The following is a 27364-nucleotide window of genomic DNA, read 5'->3' as shown; positions in this document are numbered from 1 at the left end:
GGTCTTGGATAAATATTATTTTCTCCTTTCTTATTCTCTTGGAAATCTAAGATCTACTGCCAATCAACTTCCTTTATTTTTAACGAGAACTAAAACATACAGAATTTGACTTTTACATTCTACATTTTATCTTCTACTTTTTAATTTCTTTATCTATGACACAGTATATTGTAGCACACCAAAAATAATGCAACCAAAGAAAAGTTAATCATCAACTAGAAGAAATGGAGGAAAGGAGGAGGGGAAATGGCAGTAAGCCATGAGCCAATGAGCTGCTGTCTTGTATCCAACTATTGTTTGTATCTAATTGATTTAAGCAATATTTCTTGCTTGCCACTTTTGAAACTTACGGACCCAGATGCCTCAAAATAAGCCTTTAATTTCCATGTACTATACTACCCACATCTTGTTGTTTACCTGAACTCCAACACATTCACTTTTCCTGTTCTAACATGTTCACTAAAACTGAAGGCTCTGATTTCAACACACGATTTTACTATGTTTATATTCCCTTGCCCTAAACTTGTTTATTTTTGTTACCGTGTACTTCATTTTTTATTACCTGCCAAGTTGACAACATTCTTGCCACAAAACAATTCACTATTACACAAGCAAAACATAGTGATACACATCTATAATTGAACCAAGTCTACAACTTTAAAAAGAAGGGTGGGGGAAAAAAGCAGATCAAAGACATTGTCTTTATATTAAGTATGTCAAAAATGCAAGTATATCTGAAACCCAGATAAGAAACACTAGTTAAATCAGATCCTGGCATGTTTCAGTATAAACAAAATTCTGGGCTGTCCTATCCTCTTTTTTCCTTTTTAGAAAATAAGCTTAGATGTGATTTGCCAATAGCATTACTATTTTTAAGTCTTCAAAATCTGGATATTTATACCATTATAAAAGGGCTACAGTTGTCTTTCCTTTAATGCTATGATAACCATTCATGTCAAAGATAGGCTATTAAATTACTTTTAAAAGAGGTTCTTCAAAACTTCAATCATATTTAGTGAAGTTTTTAAGTCTTCCTCAACCCAAATTATTCAAGATTTTATGTTCTAATTACATACTAATAAATTAAAAGAACAGAAATAGCAATCATTTCTAAATTAGAACAGTGGCATACATATTTTGAAAGTACACTGTTTCTCCAGAATACTCTTACTTAATTTTACAGAATACTAGTGGAAACCTGTCCTGTGATATAAAAAATAAATAGGAAGACCAGGACCCTACTTACAGGAGATATCAATGTTTCATAATAAACTTACTGGTGCCACTAATTTGGAATTAGTAATAATTCAAAGACTGTCAAATGTGTTTAAAAAGTTTTATGATATAATAAATAAATAATACAGATAAGATTATAAGAAAATTTTTAAACATCTTTAGAGAACATTTATGTTAAAAACACTTTAATATAAACAACTTACTTGTTAATTACACAGCATTATTAACTGAGGCAGAATCTATCAAGCAATATTTTCGATTAGATACTCTGTTATCAAAATTAATTTGTTGCATGTCATTGGAAAACTTTTCTGTGGTATGCACTTCCAACTAATTCATACTAATTTTCCCATAAATTCAACTGTATTTTTCATGTCTTTCTAACATGTAAGTGGACAAACAAGGAGGGAGAGAAGGAGTAGAAAAGACAAAAAAAAAAAAGAGAGAGAGAGATGGGAAAAAAATAGAAAGGAAACACTTCAAAGAGCTATTAAAAGAATTAAAAAAAGAAAGAAAGAAAAGAAAAAGACAGGGGAAGGAAAAGGGGAGCCTGAAAACGATCATCAAGAACAAACCACAAATTTTAACAATTATTTTAAAATTGTGTCAAACAATTCTTATCAAAGTACCAGAAATGAACAACTATCACTCCATCCAGAAATTGAAAGAAAAGAATAAAACCACCATGAATGTTCAAATGGGAAGGAAAATATTATAAAGCTGCCTAAAAGCTTACCTATTATTACTATTCTTGAACCAAGCCTCAATCTAATCTCCTACTGCCTAGAGGGTGAGGACTGATGGCCAGAGTTGTGGGAGCCAAGTCAGGGAAGAGGAGTGGATGGGGAAGAGGGAAAGGTTTTCCATCTTTCTGTGTACACACACATATTCACTTAGTCTCTCTCTTTCCAATTCTCTCAACCCCTGATCTCCTCTAGTAAGAGACTCTGTTTTAATCTTTCCCGTCATCTGCTAGCATGGGAAAGTGCAGTTTCTCAGTGTCATGAAATATGTAAAAATTTTCTATAGTCTTCAATGAATTCTCCCTATTTCAGAGTGTTCTTGCCTCCATCCCCCCACATACCATTAACACTCAATTTCAGAAGTACTTAGAGCCAGATCCTGAGACTTTTTAAAGATTCTGAAGTGTAGATTATATTAATTTTTTGGCTTTCTCCATTGCTGACTTAGGATTTGACATTTTCTAATCAGTTACCACCTGGAAGCCTCAGAACACATGTTATTTTCAAGAGTCCATGGGATACTTGAAAAAAGAATATTAATGTTACACATAAGTCACAATTAAAGTCTCAAGAAATTTTTTTAAAGTAGAAACTAAAAAGGATGCATTCTTCAACCATAATACAGTCAAAGTTTAATAAAACCTTAGAGTCAAAAAAGGTTCCAAATTTTGAAATACTCTCCCTAAGAATAAAAAATTCCATGACAGATTATTGAGAAAATAATGACAAGGAAACTAAATATCAAACATATAATTAGAGGTAAATTCACAAATTTAAACCCTTTCATTATTAAAAAAAATTTACAAATCTCATTAAAAACTTAGAAAATGAGAAAACAATCCAGAAAAAAACCTCAAGATAACAGAATAAAGAAAAACAGCAAATCAGTAATTTATGAATAGAAAAAAGTAGCAATAAATAAATTCTATAAGCTATGCTAAAAAACAAAAGTACTTTAAAAAACATATATAGAAGAATGTCCTACTTGTAGGCTATGCCTGTGAAAATATTTAGGGGTAAAGCATTATGATGTCTGCAACTTAATTTTAAGTGGTTCAGAAAATATGGAACATCTAATTTTCTCTAAGCAAACCACTTAGTAGTTTTTCTGAGCAAATGTGACAAAATTGGTGAATCTAAGTGATGAGTATATAGGTGTCCATTATACTATTCTTTCAACTTTCTCATTCATTTAAAATTTTAAAAAAGTGAGGAAAAAGATATGCCAACATTGAGAGTATTTGCAAATAAGAGCTTAACTAAGTTATTAAGCAATAAACTCCAAGATAATATGTGATATTTCATTGTTTTCTTACTTGAAATGTTATGAATATTTAGATATTCTTTTCTAAAGTGCTATGAATGCAAAGAATCCCCAATACTCTAAGATACAATGAAGAGAAATCACCAAGAGTCCTGACTTTATGGTTTTCAGAAAATATTATGGTGAGAAGTCATTTTTAAAAGCCTCACTTGTATGTACATGTACACTTGAAAAGAACTGCTTTGAAGTGAAAAATTAAAACAGAAAAAAAAGTTGATTGGAAATATAGCAGGTCCTCACTAAACATTGTTTTGAAAGCTAAACACTTTTTTATGAAGTGCAGAAAATCCCATCAAGTTGCTGTGCTGACACCAAAGCACTTATAAAGGGGCCAAAACTACAAAGAATGATCTGAAACTATGTAGATTTTATATAGTACAATGCACCCTTCAAAAGGTCCAGTGTACATTATAACAGAAATCTGTTTTTAGCCTCATACTTTATCTAATTTAATTAACCCCAAAAGATTTTCAGGTTAGAAATGATTTGAAAATCAAAGTCTAAAGCCCATGAAAACTACAGTATTTCTACATATGTGAGAGTCTATTGAACTAGATTCAGACTTAAGTTAGCTAGTTGCTACTTGAAAAACACATATACAGAAACATGGGTCAGTTTTTATAGACTCTTTTATAAGTGTATATAGTAAGCCATGAGAGTCATAATTTATTATGTGAAATACTATGATAGGTTAAATAAACCAAATGCACACATCCCTAATTTTCCTTTAAACTATGGCTCATGTCCTCTCTTCTTGATAAATGCTTCCTCCTGCAAGTCCTACTGTGCCCAATTTTACAGCTCCAGTAAATTTTTTCCAAGTGAAAAGTTGTATCTCTTGATTGCCACCACTCTCAGCAAGTGAAACCTAACTATAACACTATCACATTTGTTTGTTTTTTAAATAGGTGAGGCAATAAACATTAACAAGTCAAAGGACGAAGAGAGAGAACATTTTAGGTTTTGACAAATATAAAGGTATTATGTGTGCCTCTGTAAAATGGGAAAATCAATATTAATATAAAACCAGAAAGAACTTTAACCTTATAATAAAAGACAAGTTAAAAATCAACAATGGGACTGGTTTACAATAAAATTTACAAGTGATCTAGAAAAGTAGGCTAGAGGCCAAGATTCTTAAGTCAAACACAGAATCTATCAGTGAGAAAAAACAAAGCATGTTTCTGAGAGCCTCATAGCTAGCAAAAAATGGATTTGTGGTATGTTGTAAAATACTAACAGACACCCTTTGAAAATTACTTCAAAGTCTTTATTCTGGCAGGTTTATGCTATAATATCTGGACACAGTTTAATTTTTTTCTTTAATGTCAAAATATACACCTGACCTAGCATTCCTATAATGAATAAAGGGTAAGATTTTTACTTCTGACTCTAATTTTGTGAAATCCCAGGAATTAAAATTTACACTTTCCATATTACTCCATAAGGATTGTTTGAAAGGTTTAAAGTTTCACAAAATACTGATTCACTAAATATTACATAATGTCTTTTAATAATTTATAACTAATCTTTAATTGGTAGTAGCTTCTGTTTATTTATATATTTGCATATTCATTCATTACATAATTATTTATTGATTATCTACTCTTTGCCAGGAAATTCCAGGAATTGGGGATACAGTAATAAATAAAATGGACAAAGATTCCCACCTTTTATTTTCTTATTCTTTTAGGTTTCTTGATTCCTCCCTGCTCAGCCGTGGCAAAATCTTAATTGTCTCTCAAATCCATCCCCTCTTCTTTTAAATAATTAAAGTTTTAGTGGGGCACAAGGGGACCCAGCTAGACACTACGTGGCACAGACCTTTAGCTAAACCATGTGACTAATCTCTGGACTGTGGGATGGAGCAGAAGTGATGAGGGCAAAATGGTCCACATGCTTGAAAAAACTGATGCATCTCTGAAGATACACACATTACATTAGTGGAAAAGAAAGATACAGAACAGTGTATGTGGCACATTGTGTACCTAAATGCATTTTGTTAAGGGTGTTTATGTTTATGCTGTAATATTTCTATTACAAAATAAAACTATTAATAGGAGTCCCATGAAAAAACAATTACAGAGAGAAGGGTTTTAGTGTTTCCTCATATATTTTTGTAAAATGCTTGAATTTAATAAAGTGAATACATTAAATTTAAAATATTTAAATGTCAACATTTACATAGGTAGCATAATTATGACTATTATATTGTCTTCTACATAATAAACTCTGATAAATCATTTTAAAACTATCTAATTACTATTAGAAATTAAAGTGCTACTTAGAGGGGTGGGAAGGGATAAATTTGGGACTGAAATTTGCAAATATCAGCCACTATATATAAAAACAGATTTAAAAAAATTTCTTCTGTATAGCACAGGGAACTATATTCAATATCTTGTAATAATCTTTAATGAAAAAGAATATGAAAGTGAATGTATATATGTATATGCATGACTGGGACATTGTGCTGTACACCAGAAATTGACACACTGTAACTGACTATACTTCAGTTTTTTAAAAAAGTGCTATTTAGAACATATACACTGGACAGGTACATATAATGTCTCAACTTCATTTTTTGAGTATCTACCTTAGTTTCATTTCTATTTCATAGAAAGAGTCATAATTTTTTTAAAAAGTTAGGGTCCAGCTGAAGAAATTTGCTTTTCCTCCCTGTAAATCTTTATTTTTAGTTTTGTGCTTTAAGATGTTTCCCTTGAATCTGATCACTCACCAACCTACTTTTATCCCAACCAACTTATTCTTCATGCTAAGAGAAAATAAATGGTGACTACATGATAGCAATATAAGAGACTGAGAATTAAATATTCCAGTAACAGTGTTCTTTCAGCATGATGTTCAACATTATCATCTGAATGACATTTTCACTGACATGAGTATTTGATCTGATGGTACATACAGACACAACCAATTTTATGAATATGTAAACCATTGGGACAAATGATAGGAAAGATTAAGAATGAAACTAATTTACCTGCAAGTAATGCTGACAAATGTTCTGATACACAAAGGCATTAATTAGTGGCTGAGTTCTAATACCCAAGATGTTAATCCTCAAGTCAGATAATTAAGAAAGATCATTCAACTGATTGTATTTATCACTTTGATACAGAAGGAAAACCAGCTTAAACTATTAAAAATCAATTTCACATTACAGCATCATTAGAACTAGACCCTGAAGCAATGTGGCAGTACAGACGCTGCAGAATTGTAACAAGGAAAATCCAGATGATTTAACTAAAGTAAGATAGTCTCTCCTGTTCAAGCAAACAAAAACACAAAATTAACACATTTTGCTCTCCCCAAAAACACCTCTCTAGATTTGGAGTCAGCAAGCTTTTTCTCTAAAGATCCAGCTAGTAAATATTTTATGCTTTGCAGGCCACATACGATCTCTGCAAATTTTTGTTTGCTTCATTTTTTACAACCATGTGAAACTGTAAAGACCATTCCTAGGTCAACGACTGTAAAAATGAGCCACAAACTGGATTTGGCCCATGGGCCAGAGTCTGTTGGCCCTGCTCTAGATAGACCCGTTTTATCCAAAATGAGGAGGACCTCAAGTGGGCAATGATGACGTCAGTGCCCTTTCATCTGCAGACTCATTCTAAACTCAACTAGCAAAAACAACAATAACAGCAAGATTACACCTTTAGTATCTTCAACTGTAAAGTAACATCACTCATGAAAATCTCAAACTTTTAAGGAAGATATATTACTTTGCTTTGAAACCTCTATTAAAAATCTGTTACCTCTGACAATTATATTTTTATGAAATAGTTGTATTATATACAACTGTAAACATATTTTTATACTTTTTTAAACATATACAGAGATATACTTGATGCTACATTTTTAATAACTTTACAGAGGCATATTTCGCATATCACAGTATTCATTTTCCAATTTACAATTCATTGATTTTTTTTTAGTAAGTTTATCAACAATCACCATAAATTAGTTTTAAAACATCTTCATCACCCCAATATGATCCCTAATGTACATTTACTATTAATGCTTGTTCCTTCCCATCCCCCCCTCCCAGGCAATCACTAATCTTTCTGTCTCTATAGTTTTACCTTTTTTGGATATTTCACATAAATGGTATCACACAGTATGTAGTTTCTGTGTCTGCTTTCTTCACTGAGAATGTTTCTGAAGGTCATCCACATCATAGCATACATCCATAGTTTGTTCCTTCTTATTGCTAAATAGTATTCGAACAGATATGTTGCACATCAAGTTTTGATACGAGTATACACTCGTGAAACCATCACCAGTCAGGATAACAAACATGTCAATCATTCCTAAAATTTCTTTTGCTTCTTTGTAATCCCTCCTTCCTATCCTATCCCAGCCACCCTGTCCCCTACTTCTCTACTTTCTGTCAGTAAACATTATTTTGCAGCTTCTAGAAGTTTACATAAATGGAATCACATAGTATGTACTCCTTTTTGTCTGGCTTCTTTCAATAAGCATAATTTTTTTTAATTCATCCATGTTAAAGCATGCATCAACAGTTTATTTATTATTAAAAATATTCTATTATATAAATATAAAAAGAGTGTTTATACATTTACCTGTCAATAGACACATGAAATGTTTCTGGTTTTTGGCTATTACAAATAAATCTGTTACAACATCCAAGACATGGAAACAACCTAAATGTGACAGATGACTGGATAAAGAAGTTGTGTATTTATACAATGGAATACTACTCATCCATAAAAAATAATAAAACAGTGCCATTTACAGCAACATAGATGGTCCAGGAGATTGTCATTCTAAGTGAAGTAAGCCAGAAAGAGAAAGAAAAATACCATTTGATATCACTTATATGTGGAATATTAAAAAAAAAAGACAAATTAACTTATTTACAAAAGAGACTCAAAGACACAGAAAACAAACTTATGGTTACCAGGGGAAAGGAAGTGGGAAGATATAAATTGGGAGTTCAAATTTTCAGATACTATTATATATATAATAGATAAACAAGTTCATACTGTAAAGCACAGGGAACTATATTCAGTATCTTATAGTAACTTAAAAGAAAAAGAATATGAAAATGAATATATGTATGTTCATGTATGACTGAAGCATTATGCTACACACCAGAAATTGATGTAACACTGTAAACTGACTATACGTCAATAAAACTATATATACAGAAAAAATAAATAAATCTGATATAAGCATTTGTTTACAAATCTTTGCATGAACATATGCTTTAATTTCTCCTTGGTAAATATTTAAAATGTGAAGTAGTAGGATCATATAGTATGTGGACGTTAAACTTCTTAAACTGCCAAACTATTTGTCAAAAAGGTTGCATCATTTTACATTCCCACAGTAAAATATGAGCATATGAGCATTCCACTCCCTCCATATCCTCACCAACACTTGGTATAGTCAGTCTTTTTAACTTTAGTCATTGTAATAGATATGTAATGATATCTCATTGTGGTTTGAATTTGTATTTCCTTAACAACTAATAATGCTGAGCATCTTTTAATGTGTTTGTCATTTGCTTGCCATGTGTCTGTCACACCTTGGTGAGGTGTGTTCAAATCTTCTGATTTTTAAAACTGAATATTTTTACTACTGAGTTTTAAGAGTTCTTTTGTGGATTTATCAGATACATGATTTGCAAATATTTTATCCCAATTTGTGATTTATCTTTTCATTCTCTCAACAGTATCTCTTAAAGAGAAAAGGTTTAATTTTTATAAAGTACAATTTATCAGCCTGTTCTTTTGTGGATCATACTTCTGGTGTCAAACCTAAGAAATTATTCCCTAATGCAACTTTTTTTTCTAGAAGTTTTTTCATTTGGAGTTTACAGTTAGGTCTTTGATACATTTTGAGTTAATTATATTTGGTATGAAGTATGGATCAAAGTTCATTTTATCACATATAGATAAATTGTTCTAGTACATTTGTTGAAAAGACTCTCTTGCCTCACTATTAAAAATGCCTTTGTATTTGTTTTAAATCAGTTGTCTATGTGAGTTTTGATCTTTTATTTATTTGTTTGTTTTTGGACTCTATATTCTATTCCACTGATCATTTTGTCTCTTTTGATATCAACATCATACTGTTTTAATTACTGTAGCTTTATAAATCTTAAAATCAGAAAGACCTCCAACTTTGTTCTTTGTCAAAGTTATTTTGGGTAGTCTAGATCCTTTGTATTTCCACATGAATTTTAGAATCAGCATGCCAATTTCTAACAAAAACATAAGTGGGACTTTGGTTGAGAATGTACTGTGTCTATACATTATTTTAGGGACAACTGACATCTTAACAATATCGAGTTTACTGATCCATGAGTATGATTCATCTCATCATTTATTTAGACCTTCTTTATTTAACTTCTCTCAACTACATTTTGAAGTTTCCAGTGTATGGAAACTATAAATGGCATTTCTTAGTTTTAAATTTTAATTTCTAAATGTCCTTTGCTGTTACACAGAAATAAATTGATTTCTGTATATTGATTTTTTATCCTGCAACCTTACTTAACTCACTTCCTTGTTCTACTAGCTAGATCGTGCTATCTTGTGCAAAATGACAGTTTTACTTCTTCCCTTCTAACCTGGAGGCCTCTTTTATCTGCCTGACTGCATTACCTAGATGCCCTAGATCAATGCTGAACAGAAGGGGTGGGAATGGATATCCTTATCTTGTTCCTTATCTTAGGAGGAAAGCCTTTCAGCACTAAGCACCACGTCAGCTGTTGATTTTTCCTAGATCCCCTTTATCAGGTTGAGGATGTTAATCTATTCCTAGTTTGCTGAGACTTTTTAATCAGGAAGGAGTGTTAGACTCTGTCAAATGTTTTCTCTGAGATAATCACAACTTGATTTTTAGTTTGTTAATATGGTAAATTATAATGATTGTTGAATGTTAAACTAACCTTCTGTTCCTAGGATAAACTCTACTTGGTCATGATGTTTATCCTTTTTATACATTGCTGGATTCTATTTGCTAAAATTTAGTTTATAATTTAGTATCTACATCCATGAATAATACTGGACTGTCATTTCCTTTGTCTGGTTTTGGTATCAAGGTAATGCTGACTGCTTTAGGTGGAAAGGTAAATCAGGTCCCTGTTACTCCATCTTAGCCAGAAGAAGTCTGCTTAATAGTTATTAGGCCATTATCTCATCTACTCCTTTCTAACCTAGAAAGTATGCCATTATCAACCTCACTTTACATAGAGGGAAAATGGGGAATGAAGGAAAAGTGAGGCTCAGAGAGCAAGGTAGCACAGTTCTAATCTGGAACTAGGACTTGGATCCACATGGTATGAATCTTAAACCCACTCTCTCAACCTCCTACAATACTACACTATTTAAGAAGTATTCGAAAAGATTCTCTTTCAGCACACAAATTTCTTTTTCATTAAGAAGAAGCACGGTATCTCTAAAAGATCGAGGTGGTCTGTTCTGGAGCCCATGCCAACCACTATAGTATTTGTTAAAAAGAATGAATAAGATGCCATTTTTTTAATACTCTGAGTCAGGATCTAATATAAACTATTAGCTTTTCAATATACTGAAACCATTACCTAAGAAAACATTACTTAAGAAAAAAGATACAGCTAGGAATTATAAAGAGTCTTATAAAGACACTTTATAGTCCCAAAAAGTCCAACCAACAGTAACAATAGCTGCTATCATTTTAAAATTCTATGTTCAAAACCACATTGTGAAATAGATATTACTATATAAATTTTATAGATGTGGGAATTTGAGACATAACAACATTAAGAAACTTGTTTAGGGGGAAGGTGTAATATACGAGTAGGGGACTAAGAGGTACAACCTATTATGTATAAAATAAGCTACAAGAGCATATTTGTACAACACAGGGAATATAGCCAACATTTTTATAATAACTATAAATGGAGTACAGCCTTTAACAATTATGAATCACTACATCGTATACCTACATTATACCTATGGTATAGTAACATATAATACTATACAACAACTATACTTCAATTTGAAAACTAAATGAAAAAACAAAAGGAAAATTATTTAAAATCTGCCATTCTTTAAGCAGCCAAATAGATAGTCAAGCCCAAGTCTCCATAGCTCCAGAATATTCTCTTAAAATTTGTATTTGGTTTTTTGTTTGTTTTTTACATTAAAATGTTATCATCCCTAAGAAACAAGAAGCACTGCCAAGAGCCTTTTGGGAACAAGGAAATTCCAACATCAGATTCCAGCAGAGCTCAAGGCCAAATGAATTAGAGCTAAGCTTTGATGATAATGATGTTTGTACTGAAGGATTTCCCAATTCCTGACTGGATTAAACTTGCTTTGCCCCCTTTCTAAAGTAAGTTTTCCTTCTATAAAACTAGCTAAGTACCTTTTTTATATTTCTGATGATCTACAGTGGGCACAGCTTTATTAGCTTGGACCACTAGCTGTTGGCTATAATGCAGAATTCCTTCAGAGTAGAATGGAAGGAGGAGTAACAGCTACTCAAGTAACTCCAGTCATGAGGCAAGATGGCACAGGGTAAAGAGCCTAGACTCTTGAGGAGACTCCCAAGGTTCAAATACCTAGTGTGCCTCACACTAGCTGTGAGACTTTGGAAAAATTATTTAACCTTTCTGGGCTTCCATCCCTTCATCTATAAAATAGGGATGATAATTTATCTCTCATAGGGTTGTGGATTAAAAGACAAAATACATGAAAATTGTTTAGAATAGTGCCTGGCAATTGGTAGGCACTGTTTAAATTTTGTTAATATTATTATTATCCCTATAGTTACTGCACAAGAAAATATTACATAAATAGGTATGTTAGAGATTCTGTAGTATTATAAAATATTTGCAAATAACTATGTATTTTTATAAGTAAAAAACACAGTTTATAAAAATCTGACATATCTATATTAGTGTCCTAAAAATGGCTCTGGAAATTGATTTCCAGCATCTTCTGTAAGAGAGCAAACAGTTATCAAAACACAGACAGGAATAATCAAAAACAATTCATTAAAATAAACCAAATTTGTCAATTCCATTATAGTATTTAATACCTGCTATGGACTCAGCATTATGCAATATTCTACACAAGATATATAAGATCTAAGTTCTACTCTCAAAATGCTTAAAACATTAAAGAGCAAAAATAACACTCACAGAATAGATAAATAAGGGAAACTACAAGTAAATGTCAGGGAGTGGCACATAACTCTGGAAAGGAATTCTACAGCACCATTAAAATTTATGAGTTCAATCTATAAAAAAAATTATCTATGTATATATTTAGTGCCACTCCTAATGCTAGTGATAAGAACAAGTTCAAAGGACTGGTATATTATAAACTATCAGTGAATCACTTAAGAAAAAAAGAAAAGGGGTCACTGAATAATTTTCACTATCACTTACTGTTGCTATTTTGGTCTCCAGAAAGTTCTCCCTTTCTTCATCTACCTTAATTTCATGTCCAGTTTTAAATAATTCAAGCATTTTGGGGATGTCCCGGCCAACGGAATCTGGTTAGAAAAATAGAAAATCCAAAGTTATCATTACATCTAAACAAGTGGCAAAAATACTGAATAAGAGAAGCATTCACCTCAAGTTAAGATATAACAATGAACTGTGGCAGAGAGACTTTAGGGTGGCCTATTTCCTGATGTTCATGTCCTTGTGCGATCCCTTTCCCTTGAGTGTGGATGAGACTTGAAACACGCTTCTACGCCAAGACAGGATGATTACATATACATGACTACATTACACAAAGCTGTCTTGGAGGCATCTCTTCCTGTTGGCCTTGAAGAAGCAAGCTACAATGTCATGAGGTGACAAATGGAGAGGGCCATGGGTCAAGAAACTAAGACCGTCAGTCCAGAAACCTGCAAGGAACTGGATTCTGCCAAAAAGCCACATGAATCTGGAATTGGATCCTTCCCCAGTCAAGTCTCACATAAAACCACAGCCCCAGCTGACACCCTGACTAGAGCTTTACAAGACCCTGAAGCAGAAAATCTAGTTTAGCTGTACACACATTCCTGACACACAGAAGCTGAGACAGTAAACGTGTGCTGTTTTAACCCACCAAATTTGTCATATTAATGTTGCACGGTAATAAGTAGGTGTATACAATGATGATGCTTATCATACTCTAGAAATACAGATGACAAAATAAAACACAAAATAACCCACGGTAAAAGCTAACAGTGGAGTCTTAAAATCTTCTAAGAACTTTTTACTTACCTTTGCATGAAATTCACCTCACCTCCCTTACCATAAAGGGAAGGAACTAGAAAAGTAGCGAGATTTAACAGTAGAAATATCTCAGTGAATGGATACAGTCTGGAGGCAATTCATTACTGTACAAAAGGTTACAGAAGCTGGCATGAAAAAAGAGTTAAAAACTGAAACTTCACTGTTTTCTAATTTACTTTCTCCTCTATTAGGGTGGGGAAAAAAGATGCCACTGAATATAGAAAGTAGAAAAAAGGAATCAAGGTAAAAACTAAGAATTTTCAAAGGACCATGCAAGAGACTCCAAACATAAATTATACCTTTCTCATCTTTAGTCATTTAAATTTTAACTCAAATTTAACACATAAAAATATATATTCCTAATATTCCATAATACCATTACTGAAAACTGAAAAAATGTTCAATTTTGTACATAGAAAATGTGATTTATTTTAAGGGTAAGAAATATAGTAAGAAAAGTCCCACGGAAAACACACAACTCCCACTGTCTCCAGCAATTCTTCCCATAAGTCAGTGTGAAAATCTTACTGCATCAAGAGCACAGCACACTAAGGATCACCTGAGGAGTGGTTCAAATGGATCAAATGGAGCACTTCAGCTATAAATGAAAGCAATTATCCACAAGGAGCATACAATCAAATTGGGAGAAAAGGGATGTGCATACAAAAACTACTGAAAAAACACTGGGGGTTTTTAGTATCACATTGTAGTATAACAAGCAGTAAACATATGACAGATAGTATAATAATAAACAAGTTTCTAGCAATGATGTACAAAAAACAGGCACCTCATTAAACCATCTATATCTCTATTTGAACTTCTTTAATTTAGATATATTTTTAAAGTTATGTTTTCTTAAGAATAGTGCCTTGGACACAATAGAAACTCAAGAATTACCTGCTGACTGACCTGAATCTACACCCACAATGTGGCTTTCCTTCCTGTCATATGGAGGAACTGTCTATGTTCTTACTAAAGGCCATGCCTCTTCATTTGAGCACTGGATCCCATTCCTCCCCACCTATCCAGGGGCACCACTCCTCCCACTCTCCACTACACTGTCAACTTTCCCTGCTTTCTTACATCATCATCATCGACTCATAAACTTGCTATAAAATCCCCCATCTTAAAATAAAACAAGACTATGACTTCATATTGCCTTCCAGTGACATCCAATACTCTTTTAAGAACATAAGTTTTCAAGAAAAAGCTATCATTTCTGTCTCTGCTTCCTCTTCTTCCATTTTCTCTCAGACCTACTTGAATCAGGTTATCATCCTTACTACTCCACTGACAAGAATTTTGTCAAGGGCATCAGTGACCTTCACACTGGTAAATCCAGCAATAATTTCTCAGTGTTCCTCTGACTTGACCTACCAACAGTAGTTCACAAAATATATTTTTCCTCTTCCTACCATATCTTGATTTGTCCTCAAACACTCCTCTTACTGCCTGATCCATTCTATTCTTGTTGGCTGAGCCACTCTCACTTAGCTGATTTCTAAAAGTTAAACTCTCTACGGGTTCAGTCATTTGACTTCTCCCCAGCAAGTGATCTCATTCAGACATATTGCTTTAAACACCATTTATCCACTGACAACTGCCAAATTTGTATCTCTAGCCACAAGCTCTCTCATGATCTCCAACCACCTACTTAATATCTCCACCCAGATGTAGGTAGGTAATTACTAAGGTGTACAATATGACAGATGTTTGTTTGCTCAAAGAATGAATAAATGATGTTATAATTTTGAATCTGATACCATAGTGCTGTTGTAATGATAATGAAGTGGGAAAGAACAGGACTTAAGAAGGAAAGAAACAGTTTTGCATTAACACGTACTGAAGTAAGGGTGCCGACGGAATACTGAATACTGTATACAGCTGGAAATAAGACATCGGAAAAAAGTGATGGATTGGGGGAAATGATTGGATTTGACTTTTAAAGCCAGTTCCATCCTAAAACAATCAAACAAAACCTCCTTCCTTTGACCTTACATATTCCTTTTCCTATCTCCCTCTTTCTAACCAAATCTTTTTGATGTGAATTTGCATTGCCCTAATGACCAAGATGTTGAGCATCACTTCATGTGCTTAATGGTCAATTGTATTATCTTCTTTTGTAAAGTGCCTGTTCAATTCTTTTATCCCCTTTTTGGAAAATTAGGTTAATAATCTTCTTATTGGGTTATAAGAGTTCTTCCTATATTCTGATACAAGTCCTTTGTTAGATATACGTGTGCCAAATATTTTCCCCCAATCTGCAGCTTATCATTCCATTTTCTTAGTGGTGTCTTCTCATGATGAAAGTTTTTAATTTTCATAAAGTCCAGTTTAACAGCTTATTCTTTGATGGCTCATACTTTTTGTGTGCTAAGAAATCTTTGCCTAATCCAAGGCAATAAAGATATTCTCCTAGAAATTTTTCTTCTAAAATTTCATGGCTTTAGCCCTTACAGTTAGATCTATGACCTATTTTGAATTAATTTTTGTGTTTGATGTGAGGGAAGGGATACCTAGCTATTTCAGCACCATTTATTGAAAAAAAAAAAAGAATTCTTTACTCATATAATTCTGGTACTTTTGTCAAAAACCAGTTGGTTTGGGTCCATTTCTGAACTCTCAATGTTCGACGTTTATATATTTTATCCCTATGCCATACCACACTGTCTTGATTACTGTAGCTCTATAGTAAAGTCTTAAATCAGGTAATGCAACTTTGCTTAAATAACTTTGGTCTTCCTTTTTAAAACCATTTTTCTATGCCAGGTGCTTTATCTTATCATTTAAATATTAGAATAAGCTTGTCCATTTCTAAATTAAAAAAAATTGTAAGGCTTCTGGGAGTTTCATTGGGATTACATTAAATCTACAGAAAACTGTGGAAAGAATTCCATCTTAACAATATTGTACTTCAAATCCACAGCCACGGTATATCCTTTATTTGCTTAGGTATTTCTTAAACTTTCAGCAACATTAAGTAGTTTTCTCTAAAAAGCCTTACACATCTTTTGCTGTATTTATTCATAAGTATTTTACTTGTTTTTATGCTCTTGTGAATGGAAGTGTTTTATAAATTTCATTTTGATTTATCTATTGCTAGTACATAGAAATTCAGCTGATTTTGTATGTTGAACTTGTATCCTGATCTTGTATCCTGTAATTCATTTATGAGAATTCACTCACTAGAATATCTCAGGATCGTATCTTCTAAGAATAAAAAAAGTTTTTATTTCTTCCTTTCCCATATGTATGCCCTTTATTTCTCTGACCTGCTACAATACTGAATATAAATAGTGAGGGCAGAGATCTTTGCCTTAAGTAGAAAAGCATTCAGTCTTAATGATCTCATCATTAAGAATACTAGCTGTTGATTTTTCATAGAAGCACTTTGTTAAGCTGAGGAAGTTCACTTCAAGTCCTAGTATTCTGAGAGTTCTTATCATGGATAGGTGTTTTCTGAAATGCCTTCTCTGCATTTACTGAGATGATCTTAAGGTGTTTACTCTTTACCCTATTAACATGATATACTAACTGATGTTCAGATGTTAAATCAACTTTGTATTCTTGGACTAAATCTCCTTAAGGTGTACTAAAATTTACATACATACATATATACATGCACACATACATACTGCTATTCAATCTGCTAATATTTTATTAAAGATTTTTGCTTCTATTCTCATGAATATTGGTCTGTAGATTTCTTGTGCTGCCGCTGTCTAGCTTTAATATCAGGGTAATGTCAAGCTCATTAATGAGCTGGTAAATGTTCCTTCCCCACTATTCTCTAAAGAAGTTGTGAAGGATTCCTAGTATATCTGCCTTAAATGTTGGATAGAATTCACCAGTAAGAAATCACATGAGCCTGAGCTTTTCATTGTAGGAAGCTGTAAATGACTAATTCACTTTCTTTACTTGATACAGATCTATTCAGATTTTCAATTTATTCTGGACACTTTAAGTAATTTTTGTCTTTCAAGATATTTGTCCATTTCATATAAACTGTCATATTCATTGGCAAAAGTTGTTCACAATATTACCTCATTATCTTTTAATGTCTATAGGATATGTACTGATGTCCTCTTTCATTCCTGATCTTGATAATCTATGTCCTTTTTTTTAAAATCAGTCCAGTTACAGTTTTATCAATTTTATTGATTTTCAATAAACTAGTTTTCCTTTCATTGCTTTTCTCTGTTCTTTTCCTTTTTCTATTTCATTTACTTCCATTCTGATATTTATTATTTTCTTCCTTCTACTTACTTTGGGTTTGATTTGCTTCTTTTTTTCTAGGTTCTTAAGAGGTAAAAGTTTAGAACAATGATCTTAAATTTTTCTATTCTAATTTAGCCTTTAAAGCTATAAATTTTCATATAAGTACTGCTTTAGCTACACCCCACTAGTTTTGACATGTGTTTCATTGGCGTTCAATTCAAAACATTCTCTATTTTCTCTTGTAATTTCCTCTTTGATCTATGGATTACTTAGAAATGGACTGTTTAATTTTAATGTATTTGAAGATTTCTCATTTTTCTTTTGATTACTGATTTCTGACTTAACTGTTATGATTAGGAAACATACTCTGTATGATTTCAATCCTTTTAAATTCATTAAGACCTGTGTTATAGCCTAGCAAACAATCTAACCTTAATGCTCCATGCACACTTCAAAAGTGTGCACCGAACACTTTCTGTTGTTAAGTGACATGTTCTACAGCTAGCAGTAAAGCCAAGCTGATTGACAGTACTGTTCAAGTCTTTTATATCCTTATTGATTTTCTACATACATGTTCTGTCAGTGATTAAGAGAAGAATATTAAAATCTCCAACTGGACTTCACGATTAGTCTGTTTCTCCTTTCAATTCTGTCAGTTTTTGCTTCAGTTATTTTGTGGCTCTTTTTTTAGATAAGCATGTCCTTTTAGTAAGATAGAATATCCACCTTTTTCTCTAGTAAATTTCTTGTCTTAAAATCTATTCTGTCTGGTATTAAAATAGCCAACCCAATTCTCTAATACTTACTGTTCTCAAGGTATATCTTTACTCTTCATTTTATTTTCAGCCTATTTGTATGTTTGAATATAAAGTGTGTCTCCTGTTGACAGCATATAATTGGATTGTTTTTTCATCATCTTATAATCTCTGCCTTTTGGTTGAAGTGTTTATTCAATTTCCTATTAAGCCAACTAATGATGTGGCTGGATTTAGGTCTTTATTTTGTTATGTGTTTTCTGTTTGTGTCATCTCGTTTGTTCCTCTGTTCTTCTATACTGCCTTCTTTTGTTTTAAATGAAAAATTTTAGTATATCAGTTTTATTCCTCTATTTAGTTTTAAGCTCTATCTCTTTTTGTGTACGTTTTCACTCGTTCTAGAGATTACAATGTGCACATTTATTTATTACAACCTACTTCATCTTAATACTTACTTCCAGAAAACAATAGATTTGTGCCTAACTCCATCCCCCCCACCTCATCTCACTGTGATATTATTGTCATATCCAAACATGCTTCATCTCCTGTGTATCTCTTTAAACAATATTCACTGGGCTACTCAAGACAGAAATTAGGGAATCATTCTAGATTCCTCCCTCTTCCTTACCTTCCACATCTAATCAATAACTCCTGCTAATTCTACCTCCTCAATATCCCGCAACAGACTTCTTCTTCTGTCTTCATTGTCACTGCTCAGTGTCACACACCCTACCACTTACATCGCTCCTTAAAGTCATTCTAATAAGCAAATCTTGTATCATTCTTCTGAGCAATACTTTTCAGTAGCTCCTATCTACATGGAGGACAAAAGTCTAATCTCCATGGTATGGCACGCAAAGCCCTCCATGATCTGGCCCCTGCCTATTACTCTTAACTCCACTAGCCTATCTGATAACACTTTATATACCAAAAAATGGAAAGCTATTTACAATTTCCTGAAGACAACTTGCCATTTCATACTTTTGTGCATTAGTACAGGTCATTTCCTCCACCTGGAATGTTCTCCCCATGCATGTCAGGAAAGAAAATGCCTACTCATGCTTAAACTCTCAACTTAACTGCTACCTTCTGTATATAATCGGATTCTACAAAGTATCCCACATTTCCCCTAAGCACTCTGCACATTTTCCACTAGCATACTTTCTATATTTTAGAGCAGTCTGTTTTCATCTCTCATCTCTCAATTTGCATCTCCTTAAAGATGGAAATTATCTTTTTATCTTTTAATCCTCAGCAATAAGTATACTGCCTGGCACATACTAGGCACTCAATAATTATCTGCTTACTCAATAAATGAGTTATAATGGTAGAAATTATATATGAACATGTGAAAAAGAGTAAATTCTAAAGTAATTATAAAAAAAATGGAAAAAAAGAAAAAAGTAATTACGGAGAACAAATAGCTACTTTAGGAACTGTAAGGACTCAATATTAGAGGCTCGTATATATCATGTACTTGTTATGTATCCAGCCAGTACTAAGCTCTTGCATACATTATAACAAAAACACTATGAGAAGATGTTATCATGAAACCCAGTCTGTGGTGGAATAGAAAGAGGCACAAAAATGTTCAAAAATTTGTTCAAGGTCACAATTAAGTTATAAAGCCAAGATAGAAAGTGGCCTTTGTTAGCCACTGTTCTATTCTGCTTTTCAACATAGTGCACTCTTAAATCTTCACCACTCTCTCGAGGGCTTTGCTATCCCTTATTGCTATGTAATTGCTCTCCTCTTTCTCTATTTTCTCTTTTCTCTGTGCTTTCACATTTTTCTACTTTTCTACTCTTTTTCCTTTCTCTTCCCTTAATTCTCTCTATTCAATTTTTCTAATGAACATAACCTTTACTAAACTATATAGTGAGGTATTTCATCCTGATGTATTTTCTCTTTTCTTCTTTACCTGGCATATGGCAGGCATAAAGCAAGAAGGATGTAAGAAGCCAGGGAAGACAAAAGGTGAGTTAAGATTGCATAGTGTAAAAGAAAGTTTTAAGAAACAGAGAAAACTAGAAATAGGTCTTAAAATGTGACAAAAGAAAGATCAGTGATTATTACCAAGAGCAACATTTTTTAGCTGAAGTATGGGAGAGAAGGATGTAAGGAAGAGTAACACTTGGTAAGGAAATGGAGAGATCTAACCACTAAAGACGACCTGCTTGAAAACCCTGGTATGAAACAATGTAAAGAACTAAGATCATAGCTATAAATGATAGCTGAATCAAATGAACGTTTTGTGGTTTGGTTTTTTTTTTTCTTTGAGTAAAAGTAGATTTATTCAGGGACATACACACTCCATAGATAAGAGTGGGGGCCTTCTCAAGAAGCAAAAGAAAGAGAGGGAGAGAGGCAGCCCCACAGCACAGGGTGGTCTAGGAAAGTGAGATTAGCCGCAAGGTGTAGGGGTGGTTAAAGTAAAAGTAGATACCCACTCCACAGAGTGTAGGCCATCTCAGGAGGCAAGAGAGAGCCAAGGTTATGTGTTTTGGTTTGGTTTATTTCTTTAACTAGAGAAATCTGAGTTAATTAAATTAAAATTCAATGCTCAGTAAACCAGTTTGTCTAGTGTAGAAAATGAAACCATAAACTCCAAGACATTAAGGACTTTGTCTTGTTCATAGCCATCACACTCAAGGGTTGGCACATAACTCTAAGTAGAATTATTCTAATTCAAAAAAATCTATAAATTGTAGATAATCCATTCTTTAGTTTCAGTATGTAATCCATATCTTCTGTCAACTGAATGCTGCAGTAAATGTGCATTCATGGTACAAATATTTGTTGAGGTAGTTGTATCAGATAGCATTCTTGGTCATGAGACTATATTAGTGCACAAAACCAAAAATGCATTTACTCTAATAGGAGGAATTGAACACAAATCCACAAATAAAAAATGTAAGATGCCAGAAGTGATAAGCCCTAAAAAGAATATAAAAACACCATAATAAGAAATCCAATGAATGGGAAGTAGAGGTTAGTATTTTATACAGGATGGTCACAGCAGGCTCTGTTTAGGTAATATATGAATGAGAACGTGAGTCGGGCAAATAAGCAAAGAGCACTACAGACAGATAGGGCAATGATTCCAAAGGCCTGAGAAGGAAGAACATTTAGTGCTTATGGGGAAGGGCAAGGAAGCCACTATGGCTGGAGTAAAGGAAATGAAGGAGAGTAAGAGAACCAGGTGTAATACATCAATAATTCATCTATAATAATTATAATTATACCTAATCATCACTGGAGTCTTTCACACAGAAATAGTTTTTAAACCAATGGATGGGGGGGGCGGGTGGGGAGAATTGAAGGAAACCTCAAATTAGTTACCCTGCAAAAATTCCCTATGTTTTAGCATTCATTTTTTCTTTATATAACCAAAGAATTCTAATTGTTTCAATAATGCAAGCAATACTCTGAAGTTCAGCATGTCGATCCATTAATTAAAAATCATTCACATTAGATTTCAGTAATTGTACATTCATTACTCTCAAATATGATACAACACCAACTTCCTTACAGAAAACAGTGGCCTACTCAATAGGTGTGAATACTCTTTGGACAAGTCTGCTGGAATATCCTATTGACAAGACTCCAACTGGAACACTGATGTCCAATTCCAAGAGCTTATGTGTTAAGAGGAATGCACATCAGTGGGTCTAATTTTCTAATCATGTCCCTTTCCTGCCTACCTGCCAATAACTTGGTATGGTTAAAAGAAATTCAACTATTTCCACATATGCCGTAGTACCTACTATGGGTTAATATGCCTAACAGAAAATTGATTCCATTAAGCCAAGATATTTTTCATATCAGCATTTTTTGTTTAGTAAGTGCTAAATAATAACATTGGGAATAAAGAAAATAAAAAAATCAATAAAATACATATTAGAGATGAAAGAATTTCAGAGGGCATTTATTTTGGGGAGAAAAAAGCTAGTTGACAAAGCAAAATAAAGCCCAGTTTTTTCCAAGAAATTGTTAAAAGCAAGTTTCAAATGTCCTTTTTTAATGAGATAAAAAAGAAATACTACGAAAACAAGCCAAATGTGCATTTGAAAAATAGAGAACTTGCCTATAGTTACGTAAGCAATTAAAACAAATAAAACTAAACATGCTGCAAAATGTGCACATTCAATCCAGCCAAGATGGTTACACCCACTCCCATTAGAAAAACAAAATGTAAGACAAAATGGGAAACTAATGAGCTCAGCTGCAGGGGCTTGTTTGTTTTTTAATTCCATCCATTTGCTCAAAACGTAATTTCTATTTTACCCTTATGTCTCTTGTCGGCTATAAGGGGAATCAAATGTTCCTGAACAAGAATCTGAATAAGCTCTGAAAACGCATAATACAAGCTTCATTTGTTCTAATGCATATCTGGTGTGTTCTGTTTTAACATTTTTGACAGGTTAATCCTTTGTCTTCATGTTTAAAGAACACAAATGTTTTTTGCCAGTGCTGTTGAACAGATCATGTTGGGGTGAAAAGAAAAAGTTATAGAGGAGGAAGGCATGTCTGTTTTTCCAAGACGCTTTGTTAAGTAAATGGAGGAGGAAACATACCTAGGTAACTTGACCATGGAATACAGATGCTATGATTCATTATGAAAGTAGAAACAAAGCCCACTAATAAAAATAAACATTTTAAAGGGAAATTCTTCTTATCTGAAATAAAGAAGTAAGTTATTTGAAAACCTTTCAGACTAAAAATAATAATCCCAAATTTTGCAGAAAAAACGGTGATAAAAACATCTCAACACTAAAGAAAATTGAGGCCAAGAGAGTTATAAAGAATGGATAAAGTAACAAAGGTGACAAAACTAGTTTCTGTGAAAAACCAGTTCACCATGCAAAGCAAGGCACTAGCTAAAAACAGATATATTCAGTATTCAGTTTCAGTTTTAATTGACTATATTTAGTATTGTTTGGTTTTGTTGAGCTTGAATTTAATTAGAAAAAAATTATGAGAATTATTTTCAAATTTAATTGCAATTCTGGTTTAATTTTTTTAAATAATGTTCAATTTCAGGTCTTACTTAGGAAAAGAATGTAAGTCTGATTCCATGAAAACAAATACTACTATAATCCAAGTGCCTAATAAAAAGTGCCAAACCTCGGTCCAATATCCCATAAGGATGTGTTATTCAATGCAGACTACCAAAAATAAACAAAACTCTAGTACCACAAAAGAATTGGAGAGTACATTTGAATTTGTTTACAGTATAGAACATGATCTATAATTCAGATGAGCATTAGTGGCTATCATGCATGAATTTTAGCAGGATGTTTTTTAGTTTAACTAGAGTTAAAATTTGAAGACTAATCTACTAAAACAGTGTTAAAATATTTGCTCTATTTACACTATAAAACTTTATTTGAAATAACATCTACCTACAGCAGATATCCAGCTCCATCTAAAAGAAACTGTGTCTCCAAATGGACTTATTTTTCCTCCCAAATCTACTCCCTGCTTCCATAAATGATATCAGTTTATTAGGAGATGCCTAGGCTTAATCTCAGCATCATTTGATACTTCCCTTTCTCTCTCTCAACCTGTCCACTCCTAACTACTTAGTGCAAAGTCCTATTATCTTTGACAACTGTCCTTTTCACTTCAGTCTCATTATGAAGACTTTAGTTTAAACATTATCTTTATTAGTCTCTGGCGATTGCACCTGAACTGGTCTCCTGATCTCTAGTTTTGATTCATGCCAATGCATCTTACAAACTTTTGCTAGATTAAAGCTCTAAAGAATTTCCCACCTTAAAAATTTCTAAGAGATTCTTGCTGAATATAGAATAAAAGTACAAGTTTTTTAGGACCTTTTTCCAAGATCTTGCTAAATATGGTATCAATCTACCTAACATATTCTCTCATTTCAACATAGAAGTACCATTCACTAGAGCTAAAGAGAACTAACTGATATTTCTGGAATGGGGCCTATAATTTCTGACTTTACTTCAGTGTATATGATTAACAGATTCTTTCTACTTAAAATTATACTCCCCTTAATCCATTCATCAGATTATTCATGGTACAGTTTACATGTCACCTCCTTCAGGATGCCTTCTCTGATTTCCCCACCATGTAAATCCCTCCTCTGTTGAACATCTACAGTGCCCTGTAAATTTATCATATAACACTTCATACTTTATAACAAGGCTATTTATGGAGCAAACTTAATTCTCTTACTAGGTTTCATAAGGGGGGAAATACCCAGAGGGGAAAGCTGCTTAAGGGAAATAACTACAGAGCCACACACTGTAAGCACTCATGTATATATGCTGATTGCTGACATAAATGAGCATACACACTATATTGATAAAGAGGTATGGAATAGTATGATGATAACATACCTAGTGAGTACTATGTCCCAGTAATTTAAAAGTAGACTATGGCCTAAATTTAAAGAATTGTATTATACAATAGGATTTCAAATTATATTAAATCACCAACATTAATGCCAAAGGAAAAAGAATCAAACCCACATGTTCTTAGATAATATAAAACTCAAATGCCAGGACATATTATTTATTCTACATAGATATTAGCAGATTTGTTTTCTAACTAAACATATATATTAGAAAGTTGTTGATAGCATACTGACATAGTAAAGAAAATTCTCCCTTACTTCGAGTAAACTTAGGAAATCTTTTTTTCAGTTTCTTCTTTAATGGATTAAGCTCGGGCATTATTTCTGGAACAGCTACATAAAAGTCTGGTTGAATTTCATCATCTAAAATCTGAAAATCGGGGGAAAAAAGATAATCTTAGATTATATAAAAATCTTCATCCTTCTGAAAATAAAGTATAATATAGCAATTTCCCTTATAATTTAGAAAATAGACATTAAGCACAATTTTTTCTTCACACACATGGATCATATGAACACATCTGCCAATTATGAAAACCATCAGAAGCAGCAAAACATTTTCTGACGTTTTCCTTTAAATATAGCCACATTCATTTAAAAAAAAGCATTTATTAAGTTTAATTCTTCCATAAGGTTATGTTAGGCAAAAGTGCTACAAGCTAAAACATAGCACTGATATATATATGGCTCATACAATCCCACAAAGTTGAATTCGTACGTCCATTAAGACTGAAGAAACACACTGAAAATTTTGCAATGGATCACTTATAAAATTAATAACACTAGCTGTCAAACCACTAGCAAATACACTGCCTTCCTAAATATAGATCATTAAGAGAACTGAATCTATAATTATTTTCACAAAGAACTGAAACAAAAATTCTCTTTGCCTCTAATAACTAAAAATAAAGTAAGAGTGGGATGGTCAAAGACAAGCTTACTTGTATTTTATTATCCATACTCTCATTTCATTTTGAAAGCAAAGAGAATAACTTCAATTTTTAAAAGACATTTTAAATTAATCCAGGCACCCCCAAATAATTCTTGTACTACTACAGTACACTCCATTTAAAAATTTAGTTCATTATAAAATGAAGCAACTTTTTAGAACAATATTACCTAGCAACAAATATTTAGCAAGGACTCTTTTTGCATAAAATCTTACCACAATATGTCATCCACAGTCTTGGTTTGGGGTTACACAGTGAACGCTAAAAACTTGAACTCTGGCAAAATTAAGCAGTGATTGTGGAATTTTATCTTTCTGTTATTATTCTCTCTTTTTACAAGTTCTTTACTCCCTAAATAACATACTCCACTCCCTTGAACAATAACTTACATTAAACAAGCACTAATCACATGCCAAGGATTCTGCTAAATACGTTACATAGTTTAGTTCATCAAGTCTTCACAATAACCAAAAGAGGGAACAGTACTAATATTGATTACATGTGCCAGATGAGGAAATTGAGGACTTGGGGAAGATGAGTCAGTCTGTGCACTTTTAAGAGGCACACCCAAAATTCAAATACAGGCAGTATGGTTTCAGAACCAGAGCTCTCATCACTAAAAATATGAAAGCAGAGGCAATTCTGAAATGACAAAGAACTGTACGTGAAATTTCTACTCTAAGATCTTCCAATGCTGATTCTAAAACATGTTCCTTTGAATTAAATTAAAAATTATGTTTGAAAGTTATGCTATAGTTAACCTTAAGACTATTATCACAGAATACCAAACTATATAGATGGAAATCATGCTTTAGAGAGACAAGTAAAAATGAAACTATTTTAAAATCCCTTAGAACCAAGCATACTTCTGATATTTCACAAGTATTGTAATCAAAGCAAAATGAATTTAGTAAATAAAAGTCTTACCTAAGAAATGGCTAAAAGTTCAGTAAATTCATCCTACGTTTACCTATTATAAGCACTAAGTAAAATTTAAAAACTAAGTATTTAAACTAATTAAAAATACAGAAATATGTTTTAAAAAATTGCAGCCATGATACTATTTACAAAACTGTACTGAATTTACTTCACAACCTGAATACCTTTTAAACACAAAACGGATGAATTTTAAGATACCAGGGGATAATCTACAAGAATATACTGGTTTTGATGCCTTATAAAGGTGGCATTTTTCCCTCTAATAATAGATTAACACTTGGGCACCTAAAGAGAAATTCTGTTCCTGTAATATTTTATTTACCAAATAATTCAAAATATACTTGGTTTCCTTATTTGGGTTACTTTCTCAAATATGTTTTTGTTTAATGGATTTAATGCTGCAGAACACTTTCTGCTCCCTTACCATTTCTTTCTTGAGAAGTAACTTCTTACTGAGCATTTAAGGAGTGGAGGTATCTATTTAAACTCTACTGCTGCTGTGACAGTTCTATATGATACTCTTAGGCTTGCGGGAAAAAAA

At 32.7% G+C, this 27364-nt stretch overlaps 1 protein-coding gene across 2 annotated transcripts in view; it reads right to left on the bottom strand.

Annotated features, from left to right (window-relative positions):
• Window positions 1-27364, bottom strand: part of MRPL1 (mitochondrial ribosomal protein L1) — a 124548-nt gene that overhangs the window by 69637 nt on the left and 27547 nt on the right. For both annotated transcript variants that reach the window (XM_006198279.4, XM_072942054.1), the window contains exons 6-7: window positions 25193-25304; window positions 12734-12840 (exon numbers count right to left, since the gene is read on the bottom strand). In XM_006198279.4, the coding sequence (XP_006198341.1) occupies window positions 12734-12840; window positions 25193-25304 (219 nt within the window). The remainder of the gene's footprint in view (window positions 1-12733; window positions 12841-25192; window positions 25305-27364) is intronic.

The sequence above is a fragment of the Vicugna pacos genome, chromosome 2 (assembly GCF_048564905.1).
Source record: "Vicugna pacos chromosome 2, VicPac4, whole genome shotgun sequence".
NCBI classification, from domain to species: Eukaryota; Metazoa; Chordata; class Mammalia; order Artiodactyla; family Camelidae; genus Vicugna; species Vicugna pacos.
Note: the sequence above shows the minus strand (reverse complement) of the source record. Positions and strands in the feature narration are given on the sequence as shown.